Source organism: Eschrichtius robustus, chromosome 13 (assembly GCF_028021215.1).
Source record: "Eschrichtius robustus isolate mEscRob2 chromosome 13, mEscRob2.pri, whole genome shotgun sequence".
Classification (NCBI taxonomy): domain Eukaryota; kingdom Metazoa; phylum Chordata; class Mammalia; order Artiodactyla; family Eschrichtiidae; genus Eschrichtius; species Eschrichtius robustus.
The window spans coordinates 95234429-95252019 of record NC_090836.1 but is presented as its reverse complement, the minus strand read 5'-3'; the positions used below and the strand labels follow the sequence as shown (position 1 = coordinate 95252019).

Sequence of the window (17591 nt, the reverse complement as noted above, 5' to 3'; positions counted from 1 at the left end):
AAGGAAATCTCTCAAGAATCAGCAAAAACTAACAAGGCAAAATGTTCCGGGAGAAAAGGATTTCCAGGAGAGGAGCTAAGGGTCCTTGATGCCTGGTACAGCAAAGCCGCCCCGAGCAGAAGTGGTTGAAAGCTCTGCTCCAGGCTCTCAGGCAGCACCTCCTGAGGGAGTTGACTCTCCTCCCAGGGGCATTGCCCGCCCCCTTCTGCTCCCAGGTGCCCTTCCCGGGCCAAAGCCTCCCTCCCATCCCCCCACAGCATCGGTTAGTATTACCCTTGGATCACTTTTATGAAAAATGTAGGGGGCATTTTATTACATAGATCACCCCTGTCGCTTTCAATAATTACTCCTCACATCAAACCCGACTCTCAGGTCAGCCTGAAATCTGGGTTTCATTGCAAGCCCATGGAACACGAAGCCAGCCAGGCGGCTGGGAAGAGAAGGGAAGGAAACATCACGTCATTTACAGCTTTCTTTTTAAAGGGGGGAAATATCTTACAAAGCTCATCCTTTCCCTTTATGAATTCCTGCAAGATGCTGCTCTTAGATGGAATTCCTAAAGGGTCATTTGGTCGTCACCCCCATTACCAGGTCTGGGGCTTTCAAAGGAGCCTGGCGGTGGCATAAAGGCAGATTGAGCACCTTCTTTATGCCAGAGGCCGTACTCAGTGCTGTGGCGATCCAGAGGAATGAATGAGACACAGTCCGTGGCTGCAGGTAGAGCACAGCCTGGCGGGAGGACCCTCTGAGAACAGCTGGACTTGGGATGCAGGGGCCGGCAGAGACGCACCCGAGGGCAGAGGTGGAAGGAGGGGCAAAGCAGAGCCAGCACCCAAAGCTGCACTGGCTGAACACAGCGAGGGTGTGATGCTTTATCAGCCAGATGCCAAGTGCTTGTGGGACAGGACCCTTGTCTCATTCTTTGCTCTGTCTAGAACAGCTCTTGGAATATAGTAGGTGCTCAATAAATGCTATTTGTTAAATAAAAGAAAGATATAGGATTCTTCAGTGGCTATTCCTACCTAGTCTATACCTCCATTTCCCCGATTTTAAAGAGAGAATGGCTTAGTGTGTTTGGTTCATTTTGATGTCTCCGGACAGAAGACTTGAATGTACATTAGCAGCGCAGGTTTCCGAGGGTCTGACTTGAATTGACTTAAGCCAACCATATTTTTTGAGCATCTGTAACAGAGATTGGCAAACTTTTTCTGTAAAGGGACAGATAGTAAATATTCCAGGCTTTGTGGGCCACACAGTCTCTGTCCCAACTACTCATACCTGACCTTGCAGCACAAAAGCAAATACAGAAGCACATGAGCGTGGCTGTGCTTGCTCCATTGAAACTTAACTTCATTTACAAAAACAGGCAGCAGGCCTCATCTGGCAGAGTTTGCTGACCCTTGATCTGTAATATGCCAGTCTGGGGCTAGACAACAAAAGTGACTTTTCAAAGCTGGAAGATGTGAGTTCCCATCATCCTCCATTAAGCTCTAACCTGATTGGCTACAGAAGCTAGAAGACAGAGGTCATTCTTCTAGGAGGAGCCCTGGCCCAATGAGGTGGGCGAAGCTGGGGCCCAGCGAGGTGGGCGGAGCTTCTCCTGGCGATGGGCGTGCCTTTGGCCCAGGGAGATGGGTGGAGCTGCATCCGGGTGGGCGGGGCCTGAGTCAGCTTCCGGTTCTGGTCTGTTAAACCTACAGCACACCTGCCACGAAGGCTGGACAGACCCATGAACCTAACATAGACGCCTCAGGCAGGGATAGAAGGCAGTGTGGGGTGCTGAGGGAGCCTGGCCCTAACCCAGCCTGGAGGCGATCATTCCAGAAGGGTTCCCTAAGGAAGGTGGCACCAATGCAGAGACTTGGACTCTAGAAGCATTCATTCATTCATTCGTTCACTCAGGAGACACTCACTACCACTCACCATGTACAGGACACTGTTGATGGTATGGGGACCCAAAGGTGAACAAAACAAAGAAAGTCAGAGCCTTTGTGAGGGTTACATTCTGGTGAAGGAAACAAGCAAAAAGCAAGGAACCTGTTACAATCATCCAGACAAGAGATGACAGCAGCTTGAACCAAGGTGGTGGCAGTGAAGGAGGTGGGAAGGGGTCAGAGCCTGAAAATATTCCCAAGGGTATGCATACAGGATTTTCTGAAAGGCTGCATGTGGATTTCCAGGGCCAGGAAGGAATCAAGGATGACTCCAAGGTTTGTGTCCGTGGAGGGAGCAGGTTGGGATGGGGAAGGACGGAAGCTCAGTATCGGCCACATTAAGTTACAGAGGCCCATGGGGAGGTGTCCTGGCCCGAGACAGGAGTCTAAGAGCTGTCAGCATGGGGATGATATTTAGAGCCGTGAGACTTGATGAAGGCACCAAGGGAGTGATACAGAGAGAGAAGAGGCGCAGGAACTGAGCCTCAGACTCCAAGGCTTAGAGGCAGAGGAGGAGGCCCCAGGGAAGAAGATGAGGAGGGGGAGGCCAGTGAGGTGGCCTGGATAACCCCTGCCATCCATGATCCACCAGCTGGATGGAGGATCTGGAGCAGAGAGGGAGGAGGGAGAATGCTAGGAGGGCATGGATGCCCAGGGGCGCAGAGCTTATCTCCTGGGCTGGCAGAGAAAGTGGGGCTCACTTGCTCTCAAGCCAGCAGGCCAAGCTTCAGGCAAGTCCAGCGCCTCTTGGAGGTCGGGGCAGAAGGAAGGCGCCGGATTAACATCTGATGGGACAAATGAATGACTGAATGAATGCATGCATGCTCTTACTCCCCAGTCTCCAGGAGTATCTGAGGAGGTCCACAGCTTCTCCTGAGCTGCAGAGCCCAGGGAGGAACAGCTGTAGCCGGTCCCAATCATCACTCTGGGCCACCGGACCGCTGGCCCCAAGAAGATGTGGCTGATACAAGCCTTGCCCACCTAGTGCTACCTTACCCACAAAGGAACGGTGACAGCCTGTTTTTCCCAGGCAGCTCTGCAGGGCCATCGGCTGGGTCTGCGGTGTGTGGCGCCTCCCTAGCCCTCTCCCTCCTTACCAAAGCTCCTTACCTGAAGCTGGTGAAGCACAGAGGCAGTGGTGACCAGGGTGTGACTTCCTATGACTCTCAGGGTGTGTTGGTGTGTGTGTGTCTTGTGCACAAGGCCATGAGTCTGTACTGTGTTCCGTGTTTTTTGGTGCCTGCATGTCCATGCGTCTGAGTGTCTATCTATCTAAATGTAAGTGCCTGTGTGTTTGCATGTGTCTATTTGTGTGCACATGGGTCTCTTCGTGGTATGTGTGTGTGTGTGTGTGTGTGTGTGTGTGTGTGTGTGTGTGTGTGTGTGTCCGGGAGATGGGAAGTGATATTTCCCAGCTGTCCCAGTGTGATTTGGAGTGGGGAAGAAGATTCAGAAGAATTTAGTTTCCTTCCACAATCATGTCTTAAGCACCTACTGTGTGTTAGACCCCAAAATCCACTGTAGTGTGGCCCCAAACTGCAGGGTGGGGTGAAGCTCTCCCCACCCCACAGTCAGAGCTTGGGGCTGGGGGTGATGGTTCCAGCATCAGCTGCATGTGGATTTCCCTGTCCCTGACACACTCTGCCCAGGGGGAGGGGAGGGGTTGGCCCCCATAGGTCACACGTTCATGTACACACAGACACACACACACACACACACACACCACAGCTGCAGTATCAGGGCCTTGCCATGCCAACTACTCTTTTCTCAGACCCAGAAGTGGACAGAAGGGGGAAGGGAGGGAGGGCTCTGGACAGGGCCTATTCCTCCCCCTCAAGAGAGATCTCACCTGATTACGCTTGAACTGGGAGTTGACATCTTCCCAGAGTCACTGAGCCCCTGAGAGCAAGAACAGGCAGGAGGAGAGTTCCCTGGGGGCAGCCGTGGGTCAGGAACGGACACCTGTAAGGGAGACAGAGGGGCCATTTGTAAGGGAGGTGGAACGCAGCCAAGGCAGGCAGGACCTTGAGGATTATTTGGGGGTAAATTTACAGAACTTTACCACCAGTAGGAGACAGGAGAACATAACGGCGGGCTTTAGCACACGCTGCCTGGGTTCAAATCCAGCTCTGCCACTTCTCAATGAACTCCCCCGGTACTCGGACTCCCCCCGATGGGGATGCTGTTCATTGGTACCTTCGCAGGGTTGTAATGAGGCTTCAGTGAGTCAGTCTAAGGCAGCTGTTCGCTCCAGCCCAGAGCACTGTAAGCATTGAGGAGGCGGTAGCCATTATTGTCGGTATGTTACACAGTGAAAAGTATGAAGGATAAAGATTAAGGAAGGGAGAGAGGGAGTGCGAGAGTTTTCAGTACAGTGGTCTGAGAGGTCCTCACTGGGGAGGTAACGTTTGAACAGAGACCTGAAGGCAGTGAGGGAGCGTGTCTGGTCCTGCAGATGCCCTGAGAAGAGGGTTCCAGGCAGAGGGAACAGCCAGTGCAAAGTGTCTGAGGCTGGCATGCAGCAAGGCAGAGGGTGTGAGCAGTGGGTGGGAAGCCAGGCCAGGACTTGTGGGTCTCGGCTTTGCTCTGAGACTGGAGCACGAAAAGGTTCTGAGAGGAGAGGCGAGGACTGACATCCACGCTAACAGCACCGCTCTGCTTCTGCTGTAGAACTGACTATGGGGTCCCAGCAGAAATAGAGAGACCAGTAGGAGGTGACGGCCAGAATCCAGGCTGGAAACACAGGTGCTCAGACCAGGGCGGAAGTCGGGGAGGTGGATGAGAAAGGGGCCGGTTCTGAGGCCGGCACGTGTTACTGACAGCCTGCATGGGGGGAGGTGAGAGAAAGAGGACTCCAGATGACATCTAGGCGTCCTGGCTGGGAGACAGTGGACAGTGCTGCCCTTGTCCGAGGCTGGGAATGTCGAGAAGGCTGGGTCGCAGGGAGGTGACCGCTCTGTTTCCCAGCCTGCATGTTACGATTTCTGTTACGGACTCTTCTTTCCCACTGGATGGCGAACAGCTTGAGGACACCGAGGGGAGTAGCTGCAAATAGAGAGTCTGCTCCCACCCACCACCCACTCCGGCTAGCACAGGGCCTGCCCCCAGTCAGGCCCGGGACATGTTTGCTGAGTGAATGAATGAGGAACCACCTTCCCTAGAGCCGCCTGGAACATTCACCCTCTCCCCAGAAGGAGGACTGAGGCGGATGGAGGGTCTCAAGCTGAGCCAAAGCCACCCTCCCCAGCCTCGGAGAACCCCCCTCCTCCCTGTTGCCCCTTCTCCACTCCCCTCCGCCAGCCCCACCAGGCACCCAGCGGGTTCCTAGGTGGCAGGTGAGAGGGATACCAGGAGTCAAGGTCTGAGCTTGGGGCTTGGAGTGAAAGGTCCTGAATCCAAGGTGAGCTCTGCTCTGTGGTCTTGGATCAGTTACTCAACTTCTCTGAGCCTCGATGAATACCAGTCCCCCAGGGGGCTCTGAGGATACACTGAGACAAGGGTTAGGGAGGTGCTTTGTTAGGGCTCCCCAGCTGCCCCAGGGGAGCACTGAGGGAAGTCCACCACCCCCTCCTTCCCACTAGAGTTTAGAAGTTCAGGGAGACATCCTTGCCGCTCCGGAAATGCTGGAGGTAGACACGCCCTGAGGGTCACCCAGCCCCATCCTCCCATTTTACAGATGAGGAAAAAACAGAGGCCCAGAGAGGGAAAGTGACTTACCCCAGCCCAGCACACTTTCTGGGATACCATCTGCCTCCGTGATGGTTTTCCAGGCTGCGTGCTCCTGTCCTCTGCCCCGGACCTGCAGCCCCTTCCAGCAAAACTGTCGTGAGGGATGTTCCCTCCAGAGATCACCACAGTGGGTGTGGCCACATCCTGCAGTCAGGGAACATCTAAGCTATAAATCGTACTAACTCACATCCATGCAACCAGAGAGAACGCTTCTCGAACGGCGCCTCCCCTTCGCGCCCTCTGCCCACGGAGACAGTTTCTCTTCCGTCCTGGTTCATTTATTTAAGTGCTGGATGCAGCTACCACCACGCTGACTCCACGACCTGGCACTTTAATAAACATCAGTGGAGGTAACCCCAGGCCCGTGAGAAGTAGCAATAATACGCTCTGCTGTGTGAGAACTAACATTTCCTGGTGCTAGTGGGTACCAGGCACTGTTCTAATAGCCTCAGATGCATTGACTCATCACCCCTCATTGCTGCCCTGGGAGCTGGGTGTGCCGATCGTTGCCCTGCAGCAGAGAAGAGCACTGAGGCTCAGGGGAGTGGCGGGCAACACAGCAAGTGGGATGCGCTCAGGCCATCTCTCCTGAGCTCGTGCAGCTGATCGCCCACCCCAGAGACCACAGGAAGTGGGAAGGCATCCAGCACCTGCACAGGTGGTGCTCCCAGAGGAAGCTTGCTGGACTCCGAAACCCCTTTCCTCTGTCAATAGGTATCACAAACGTTCATGGGACACTTGGCTATGTGTGTGCCTGGCCTGACACTTTATACGTTATCTTCATTCATCTCACAACAACCCTAGGAGGTAGGTACTGTTGGTGTCCCCATTATACAGATGAGAAAGGAGAGGCACAGAGGCCACACAGCCAGTGGGGGGGCCAGGATGGGACCCTAAGCGGTCCACATCAGGAGCCCACGCTCCTAACCACCACTCTGGACGGCTCTCCCTCCCTCCCTCTCTCCCTCCCCCTGCCTTTCCCCTCCTCTCCTCCTCTCTCTCCCGTCACTCTCTCTCTCTCACACTCACACTTTCTCACACTCACTCTCACATGCATTTACGGCAGTCTATCCCTTTTCACAGCGTTCAGGAGGAGAGGGCGAGAGATGCCCCAGAGCCTAGAAGCTCCTCCCAACCCAGCACATCTGCGATTCTATCCCATTAGAATGGATCAAATTCCAAATTGGAATAACAGGCATAAAGTTAAATATGCCCAGAAAATAAGGAGACTGCCTTCTGTATACCTGATCATGGCAACCATTTTGATCAAAGGCATGACCAGCACCTGGCCAGCCTGGCTGAGTAGGTCCCTAATCAGAAGTCTGGGGGGCACAGGACCACCAGGGATGGATGCAACCTTAGGCATCATCTGGTCCAACCTCATCTGAGCCAGATCTGAGACCCAAAGAAGGGAAAGTCCACACTCAGGCCCCAGGATGGGCCAGGCAAAGAGTGGGCCCCAGGAAGAGGTCTGCCCACCTCTCTCCACCCCCAGGGACCACCTCTCCACCCCCGCCAGATTGAGTGAGGAAGCGGGGCCCCCATGTGCAGCTGTCTGCCTGTCCTTCAGCTGTGCCCACCACAGCAGGACACCATAGGTGCCAGGCCCACAGGGCACTGGATCACGAGATGATTTGCCTACAGAATTTGGCCAAAAAGAGGGTGAGCGAGGAATTTATGACTGAGACCGCCCCCTGCAAAAGGTAAGATGTCATTCCCTCCTGCGTACTTATGACACTCTTCATTTCTGTCGCCAGCATAGAAGACAATAAACTGTTCATAGTTTACCAAGGTTCTGTATTTTCAAAAGCTTCCACATTCTTCTTCCTATTTAATCACTGTCACCCTGTAAGGTAGACAGAGCTCCGATTTTCAGCCCCATTTTACAGACAAGGAAGTGAAGGCCCCGGGACACCATGAGATTGACCCAAGGTCTTCCCGAGCCACTCACTAAACACTGGGGCTCCCCAAGCCTCAAGGTGAACCCTTGTACTCTTCCATGCTCAAGCTCTGCTGTGCTCACCTCTGTATCTGTGACGCCCCTGTTTACAGCTTCAGCCCAGAGTGCACCTCCACTTCCCAATCTTACACATTCGACTGTCCCTCCACACTCCACGTGTGCGTCCCCAAAACACCTCAGACTCCGCGTGCCCCAAACCAAACCTTGATTTCCCTCCCCTCACCCCTTAGGCTTGATCCTCTCCCAGTTGCATAAGTGGTTGTATCCAGCCAGCCGGCAAACCTGAGACCCAGAAGTTATCCTCAACGCCACCCTCTTCTCCACCCATATCCACCCATCACCACGTTTTACTTCACCTCCTAAACATCCCGCAAATCCAGCCACCTCTGCCCACACTTTGTACCCACCCTGGTCCCAGTACCACCATCTCCTGGTCAGCAGCAATAGCCTCCCCCTGGTGCCCTGTAGCTACCCTGGACCCCTTCTTAATTCATTTGCTTTGTTTGTTTTTTAAAATTTTTATTGGAGTATAGTTGATTTACAATGTTGTGTTAGTGTCAGATGTACAGCAAAGTGAATCTGTTATATATATACATATATCCACTCTTTTTCCGATCCTTTTCCCATATAGGCCATTACAGAGTACTGAGTAGAGTTCCCTGTGCTATACAGCAGGCCCTTATTAGTTATCTGTTCTAATACTGAGTGAAGTAAGTCAGAGAAAGACAAACATCATATGATATCGCTTATATGTGGAATCTAAAAAAAGGGTACAAATGAAATTATCTACAAAACAGAAATAGAGTTACAGATGTAGAGAACAAACTTATGGTTTCCAGGGGGTAAGGAAGGTGGATAAATTGACAGATTGGGATTGACATATTCATTTGCTTATTAAAATGCACATCAGATCGTGACAGCCCTGTCAGCTTTAAGGCCTTTATAAATTTATTTATTTATTTATTTATTTATGGCTGCGTTGGGTCTTCGTTGCTGTGTGCGGGCTTTTCTCTAGTTGCGGCAAGCGGGGGCTACTCTTTGTTGCAGTGCGCAGGCTTCTCATTGAGGTGGCTTCTCTTGTTGCGGAGCACGGGCTCTAGGCGCGCGGGCTTCAGTAGTTGTGGCACACAGGCTCAGTAGTTGTGGCTCGTGGGCTCTAGAGCGCAGGCTCAGTAGTTGTGGGGCACAGGCTTAGTTGCTTCCCGGACCAGGGCTCAAACCCGTGTCTCCTGCACTGGCAGGCGGATTCTTTAAAGGCGACCCGTGAGTTCCTGTGTGGCCTGGCCCCAGCCTGCCTCGTCTTCCTTAGAGCTCCCCAAGGCCCCGCACTACCTCTTTGTGACCAGCCCTTTCAAGTCCCCAGACGAGCCATGCTTCCTCCAGCCCTTGCTCGTGCCACGTCCTCCCTAGAACACCCTGCTTCTATTCTGCCCAATTAGCTTCTCTTATCCATCCATCTCAGCACCAACATCACCCTCTCAGGGGAACCCTCCCTGTTGCCCATGTGAATTCAGAGGATGCTCTGAGAGCCAGGGGGTGCAGTGATTAGGCACACAGAGCCTAGAGTCAGAATCCCTGGATTCACAAACCCAGCTCCTCCATTTCCTTGCTGGGTGGCCTTGAACGAAGGCTTAACCTCTCTGAGCCTGTTTTAGCCTGTGTGTGATGGGGGTAATTACAGCACTTACTTCGTGGAGTTGTAAATGAAAGCAATGGGTTCATATACATACACAGTCCCACCATCCTCTGATCCCTCAGGCAACATCAGCCATCTACAGGTGACATTAGCCTGTCACTTGCCTTCACGGTGCCATATGGGTACCTTTCTTCCTCAGCACTTCATCCTGGTTGGTAATTACATGTTCATCTGTGCTGTATCTCCTTCACGAGAATGTAAGCCCTATAAAGGCATGGACCAGGCCTGGTTTTGCACCCCTATGCCTCTGTGCCTAGCCTGGAACTAGGCATGGTGATGGCCACTCAGTCAAGAGCAAAGCATCTCCCCACTCTGAACCACACAGCTTTTCCCCAGTGCAGTGTATTATGCTCTCGGCCCAGGGTGGCCAAATTGCAACGGTTAGGCCAAATCTGGCCTACCAACTGTTTCTATAAATAAAGTTTTATTGGAACACATCCACACTCATTTGCTCACATATTGCCCATGGCTGTTCTCAGGCTACAAGGGCAAAGTTGAGTCATTGCAACAGAGACCATATGGCCAGCAAAGCCAGAAACATTGACTGTGTGTCCCTTTACAGAAAAAGTTTACCAGTGCCTGCTTTAGGTATTTGTAATCTCCTTTAAGCCAAGGCCCATGGCTCATGGGGTTGGTAGGAGGTTTAAGTGGGTTCATCCATGGAAGGCACTTAGCACAGGGCCTGGCACATAGGAAGAGCCCCAGAAATGTCAGTAGGTGTTATGTAGTTCCATACGCTTACTCATAGGAGATCAATAAATATTTGTGCATTGAATAAATGAGATATTTTCTGCCCCTCGCGATAGATTTTAGCGGTAAGACCACCCCAGCCTTAGTGGGAAGTCAGGACAATTCATGGGGAAGTTGTGTCTGGCATGAAGGGGAAAGGACATTAGAAATAACAAAAATTGCTACCTTTTATTGCCCGCCTAGCATCAGAAACCATACAGATGTTACCCAATTTAATTCTTACAATGGTGCTTCTCAAACTTTCAGACACATACAAGTCTTGTTACCAAGATCTTGTTAAAATGCAGATTCTTTTTTTTTCAATTTTACTGAAGTACAGTTGATTTACAACGTTGTGTTAATTTCTTGACCAAGGTCACACAGTGAGTTAAGTGACAAAGCCAGGATCTGAAGTTAGGTGTGACTTAACTCCAAAATCCCCATTCTGTCTGTGACATCGCCCAGCCAGAAAGACCTCTTTCGAGAGATTGTTTCAGTGTAGGGGTCCCTGCCTGCTCCAAACCAGCTTCCTGCCAGCCTGAATCTGGGTCCTGCGGACTTCGGCCTTCCTAGGCTTGGCGCTGTTTACTGGCTTCCCCTGTCACCGTTTTTCTGGGCAAAGAGGCCTCTTCTAAGGGAGGCTGGTGTCTGGGTTGGCTCTGCCGGAGTGAAGAGGCTTCTGTTTGTGTTGGCTGCTTGTCGCCATATCATAAGCTGCTTTGGTACCTTGTGAAGTGGTCCTGTTTTCTCCACATTGCTCCCTGCTGGCTGCAATACAACAGACCTCTCCCTCCAGCCTCCCCCCTCTTTATCACACACACACACACGCACACACACACACATACACACACACGCCCATGCGCGCACGCACACGCACAGTTTCTCATCTCCCTCCACAGCTGGTGCCCCCTCTCTCTGCCGGCAGGAAGGCTGAGTTGGAACATCCAGGCTCCCACAGCAGACCAGACTGAACTGGAAACGTCAGGCCCAGGGCTGCTGTGAGGCATGAGTTCTGAGGATGCAGTCCCAGTCTGCCAAATGCAGCATACTGCGGGCAGGAAGAACCTGCTTTCTTGGAGGGAGAAGGTCGGAGAATTTCATCCGCCTTGCTCATCTGAGCGGCCGCCACTGCCCCTTGGAAGTCACACCAGTCTCTCTTTCTTTCTTTATGCTGTCGTCACCCTTTCCAGGTGGTCAGAAATCATATCCACATGGAGAGGGCAAAAGCATTAGAAATCGGCTAACGGTCCACACCCATTTTACGCATGGGGAAACCAGAGAGGGCAAGGTACCTATCTCAGCCACACGGCAAGTGAGCCACACGGCAGAGCTGAGACCAGAACCCGGATCTCTGGACCCTGCATACTTCCCAGGCTCTTTGAAAGCCCCAGAAGGAGAGTCCAGGGTAGTCCAAGAGTTGGGCTGATCTGGGCCTGAATCCTGACTTACTAGCTGGGTGGCTTTGAGCAAGTTACTTCACCTCTCTGAAACTCAGTTTTCTCATCTGTAAATTGTGGTAAAAAATACACCCTGCAGGGGTGTTACAAGGATTAAACCATAACATGTACATCAGACCCAACATGGTGTGGGTGCTTCACCAATACTGTCTCTTCAATACGCTCTCACCATGCCCGCGTGCTTATGAAGATTGGCATCCAGGTAGCTATGGGTGTGCACGTCTGGGCATGCGTGTCTGTGCGGGGGTGTGTGGGCTGGGGGATCAGGTTGGGGATACAGCTTGTCATCTCAGAGATGACTTGCAGGAAGAGAACATCCGCTCGGGTCTGGGAAGGAGGCAGCACCATCCTTGCCTGTAGGGGGAGAGGGGTACTAGATTGCCGAGTAACACAGTGGTCCTCCACGCTCTCACCACTGCTTCTACATGGGCAGCTCAGGTCCCCCCCGGATACAGAACTCCACCCTTCTTCAAGGCCCCCCAAAACAATCCACTCATCCAGAAGCATCACTAGCAGTGTGGCCTTACTGAGGATCCAGGGGGGAGAGAAGAGAAGGGCTTTACATCACACGTCACAGCAAACTGCCTGAAACTCTTAGAAAAATTCTTCAAGTGCTATATAGAAAAATTCTCTTCTTCACATATCCTTTGTGGCCACACTGCCACCAAAAGGAACAGGGGTGGGGCATTGGGGGGGGCACTTCCCCTCCAAAACATAGACCCCCAGCCAACCTCTGGGCCGAGCCAAAGGGCCCTCTGTCTAAAAGGACTCAACTTCCTAGGTTACCATTCAAGCCACCCAAACATGTCAAGAAAGCATCCCTTTCCTTACACTAGCCTCCAGACACCTCTGTCTCCTGCCTGTCCATAGCTCCCAGGACAGGGAGTCAGGAGCCCTGAGATCACTCTCTGCCTATTTGAATCTGGATAGATAAAAACATTTTACTTTCCAGACACACTTTGTAGAGGACTCCACCCCTCTGGGTCATCTTTCAGACACTGTCCCCCCACTATACACCCCCTGCCGCCTTCCCTTTGCCCTCAGCCGTCTGTACCCCTCTGCACTCTCATCCTCCCACAGGCAGGAGTAAAATATTCATTAAAATATTTTCTTCTCCTGCCTGTTAGTCCTTCCTTCTTAACTTATCCTGAAGGGTTTTTTAATTTGCTTTTTGTTTTTCTTTTTCTTTTCTCTTTTCTTTGCGATGTGTCGGCTTCTTCCTCTTCCTGGACCACTTCTCCATGTTTATTCACAAGGCGAGCTTGTATCAGAGCCTTACTGTGTCTTTGGCTTTGAACAGAATGAATGAAGAGAGAGAACTGAAAAAACAGCTACATCCTGGCTCTCATGGGAACCCACGACCTATGGTGGACACATATATATATATAAGCAAATATTTACTATAATAACTATCATTTATCAAACGTTTACTATGTGCCTTCAGAGACTTATCTAAGTACATTATCAGAATTAACTCATTTAATCCTCACAGCAATCTTAGGAGGCAGGCACTATCACCATCCCTATTTTACAGGTGAGGAAATTGAGGCACAAAGGTGAGATGACTTACCCAAACTTACCCAGCTAATAAACGCTAAAGCCAGCGTCCAACCACTAACTCCTAACCACTATAACACACTGCCTTTCCATGTGCCCCAACTGCCCCAAAGTGCAGAGGAGAGAGCTAATGACTTTGCCTAAGGAAGTCAGGAAATGCTTTGTGGGGGGGTGGGGGGGGGCAGGACTTTTGAGCTGGGTTTTGATGGATGAATAGAAGTTTGCTGAGTGAAAAAGAGCAGGAAAGACATTCTAGGAAGAAAGCTCAGTACATCAAAAGTCAGAAACGTGCATTAATGAGTCATGGGAAGTTTGCCATAGCTGGACGAGAGGGAACGTGGGGATGGGCTGAGACCAAGTCCCACGGGGCCCTGTGGGGCTCATGAAGCGCTGGGGTTTGATCCTTGAGGAAGTGGAGCGTCCCTGAAGGGCTGTGAGCTAGGCAGTGGATTTCTCCCTCTCCCTCCCTCTCTAGCATTGCGGAACAACCTCCACTCTGGTCCTGTGTCCTCCCCCCCAACACCCCTGTCTCATAGCCTTGCTGTTCTCTCTCTCCCACCCTCCGTGTTCTCCAGGGGCTGTGAGGGCCTCGAGCATCTTCCCGATCCTGAGTGTGATTCTGCTTTTCATGGGGGGACTCTGCATCGCAGCCAGCGAGTTCTACAAGACTCGACACAACATCATCCTGAGTGCCGGCATCTTCTTTGTGTCTGCAGGTAACAGCTGCTGAGCCAGGTGGGCCAGAGTCCAGGCCCACCAGTGGGGAGAAGGCTGAGGTTGGGTGCCCAGTGGCTGGGAGGACCTGGCAGAGAGAGGAGGGGAGAGCAGAGAGGAATTTCCGGGCCTTGCAACAGGCTGAGTCACAAGGAAGACAGGCTGTGCTGGGGCTCCCGCCCCAACGCAATGCCCGAGCCCCCCACTGAGTCCTCCAGGACCATCCCCAGACCCTGTCCTTTAGCCCAACGATGCATCTTTCTCCCACCTCCTGGAAAAAGGCCCCAATCCCGGGATCCTCTCAGGACACTAGGCCTATCCTCACTTGCCCTGTCCCCTCACTGTCCTACCCAGGTGGGAGCAGGCAGGCATCCAAAACCACATTACTCAGCCCAGTTACGTGACAAGTCACATTGGCTTCAGATGCCAGAAAGAGAACATGGGCTGTAGTATGAGCCATTTAGTAAGAACGACTAACGTTTAAGCAGCACCTACCACGTGCAGACTTAACAGCTTTCATGTGTATTAACTCACATGTATCAACTCATATGTATTCACATGTATTAATCCTCCCCATGACCCGACAGGAGTAAGTCCTATTATTTTTTTTTAATAGATCTTTATTGGAGTATAATTGCTTCACAGTACTGCGTTAATCTCTATTGCACGACAAAGCGAATCAGTCACATGCATACACATGTCCCCATATCCCCTCCCTCTTGAGCCTCCCTCCCATCCTCCCTCTCCCACCCCTCTAGGTCATCGCAAAGCACCGAGCCGATCTCCCTGTGCTATGCTGCTGCTTCCCACCAGCCAACTATTTTACATTCGGTAGTGTATATATGTCGATGCTACTCTCACTTCACCCCAGCTTCGCCCTCCCAACCCATGTCCTCAAGTCCATTCTCTATGTCTACATCTTTATTCCTGCCCTGCAACTAGGTTCATCAGTACAGATATGGAAACTCAGACAACGGTTCCTTTGCCAGACGCTTTGCATCCAGGCAGTCTGGCTCTAGGAGCCAGTCTTAACCCCCTGCTACACCAGCTTCAAATCCCTGTGCAGCCTTGAGCAAGTTACTTAACCTCTCTGCAATCTGTTTTCTCATCTGCAAACCCCTTGAAAAGCACTTAGCAGTGAAAGCAGGTAGTAAATGCTCAATAAACAATATTATTATTATTACTATTATTATTACCATCATTATTATTATTACTACTCAATACATTGTAGGATGCCCGTTGCTTCTTTCCCTTCTTCCCATAGCTCTGTTTCCATTAGCTCTTCCCTTTGCAGCTCTCTCCAAATGGAATAACAGGATAGTAAGGTGATGCTTGCAACACCCCTCTAGACCGGCCCATCCGTTCTCCATGAAAACGCTGGACCAGGGAAAGACCCTCCAGCTGTTCCCCGTCCCTTCATCCTGCCCGGGGCCTGGCATCCTCCTTGGAAACTAACGATCCTTCTCTCTGCTTCCCTCTCCGCCCCGCGCCCACCCTCTGCCCGCAGGTCTGAGTAACATCATTGGCATCATAGTGTACATATCTGCCAATGCCGGAGACCCTTCCAAGAGCGACTCCAAAAAGAATAGTTACTCGTACGGCTGGTCCTTCTATTTCGGAGCCCTGTCCTTCATCATCGCCGAGATGGTCGGGGTGCTGGCCGTGCACATGTTTATCGACCGGCACAAACAGCTGCGGGCCACGGCCCGCGCCACGGACTACCTCCAGGCCTCCGCCATCACCCGCATCCCCAGTTACCGCTACCGCTACCAGCGCCGCAGCCGTTCCAGCTCCCGCTCCACCGAGCCCTCACACTCCAGGGACGCCTCCCCCGTGGGCATCAAGGGCTTCAACACCCTGCCGTCCACGGAGATCTCCATGTACACCCTCAGCAGGGACCCCCTGAAGGCCGCCACCACGCCCACCGCCACCTACAACTCCGACAGGGATAACAGCTTCCTCCAAGTTCACAACTGTATCCAGAAGGAGAACAAAGACTCTCTCCACTCCAACACAGCCAACCGCCGGACCACCCCCGTATGAAGCTCACGCGGGCCTCGCCAGCGCCGCCGCCGCCGCCTTGGTCCCGGGCAGAGCCGGGAGGAGGGGCACGGCCCGCGGTGGGGGGGGCCGGGGGTGGGGGGGAAGAGGGGAGGAAACGAAACCATCCACGGGGGACAAACCTTCCAAAAGCAAAAAAAACAAAAAAAGAGAAAAACATAAGTAAATTAAAAAAAAAAAAGAACAACATATAAGAGGAACAAAGAAGCAAAACAATAGAAAATGTGCAAAAATATAAACGAGGGAAGGAAAAACAAACTTTAAAAAAAGCAAGAGAGGATAAAAATTAAAAATAGAAAATAAATCTAAAAGAAAATGCATGATTTCCCATGTACCATTATTTTAACGTTTAATAAAAACCAATTTAAATGAAAACATACAAGGGAACCAAGATAATATTAAAGCAAAAAAATGAGAAGGAGCAGAAAGGAAGGGAAATGTTCTTTGCATTTATCAGGGGTTTATGTTACTTTTTCTTCATGCGGAAGAGTTACTTTTCTGTTCCCTTTAACCCCAAGCTGGCTCTGCCTCCCTGGGTGAGTTGGGGGGCAGAGACTCAGGGGCCCCGGGGCCAGGTGAGCCTCCCGGTCACTGCCAGGTCCCTGGAGCTTCTGGATGGGTGCCCTAGGAACGCTAGGTGGCTTGCGAGCCGGCTCCACCCAGCATTGATGGGGCAACTGTAAGCCTCCAGGTGACCCAAGAGTCCCTGGTCCCTCCTGTCCGAAAGGTGCCTGGAGGGGGGTGCACCTGGGGCTTGTCCGGCCCCAGGGTTCCCAGTCCTTAATGGTCCTTAACCCACTGTGATGACTTCCTAGGCCTTGAGGGAAGGGAAGGAGAGGAGATGGCTGCTGGTGACTTGCAGAGATGCCCGGAAAACCCCGGAATCCTCAGGGTGAGCCTCTTGGGGTCACTGCCCCAAGCTCCTGTCCTTGGGGGCAGGAGATGCCCACCCCCCGGGGGATATAAAGCATCTCTCCCTCCTCACCCCTCACCTCAGGGCCACGCGATGACCCTGGGGCGATGGTGGACCCCCAGACTCATAAGCCCCCAGCCCCTTGGGAGGGGGGTTCACAGACCCTTTGGGGGTCCTTGGACTCACTGAAGCCCCCTCAGGGCCCAGCGGGTCCAACAATGACACTGCAAAAAGGTTTCTTTTTACAAAAGAAAAAGGAAAAACAAGTGGTGATTTTTTTTAATAAAAAAACCACAGACTATAAATAAATGTAAATATATAATAAGTGGATTTACTTGCAAGAAAATCAGATAGTATTTTTCTTTTAATTCTTTTCCAGCTTTAAACTGTGAAAACAAACAAACAAAAAAATGGGGTGGGGTGGGGGACTTAAAATTTAGCAGGGAACTTGTAAAGAGAAAACAGAAAACAAATATACAAGTCCATTTTAAGAAACAAACAAACAAGCTGCTGTGAGAGATGAGAGCTGGGCTTCAAGCAGGAGGGAGAGGAGAAAGGCCCCAGGGAGCTGCCGGGGGCTGTTAGGAAAGATCTCCTCCTTACTCCAGGAAAGTGCTACTAAAGTGAAAGAGAGAGAATCGGTCTACACAAGTGAGATCGCACACCCCACTCACACACACACACACACACACACACACGCATGCACAGTCCTCGAAGCCCAGCACTGGAATCACTCATGGGGACACACACTCAGTCCATATCCTTCCATCCCCTTCCCCAACCAGAGGCAGGATTCAGAGAAGACTGACTCATGCCCACCAAAGCCATTGACGACAAAGCT

The 17591-nt window shown here is 51.8% G+C and overlaps 1 protein-coding gene across 1 annotated transcript in view; it reads left to right on the top strand.

Moving 5' to 3' along the window:
• CACNG2 (calcium voltage-gated channel auxiliary subunit gamma 2) overlaps positions 1-15819 on the top strand; it is a 117831-nt gene extending 102012 nt beyond the window's left edge. Inside the window, exons 3-4 of the mRNA XM_068561145.1 lie at positions 13638-13778; positions 15284-15819. Of these exons, the coding sequence (XP_068417246.1) occupies positions 13638-13778; positions 15284-15819 (677 nt within the window). The remainder of the gene's footprint in view (positions 1-13637; positions 13779-15283) is intronic.
• Positions 15820-17591: the final 1772 nt, after the last annotated feature.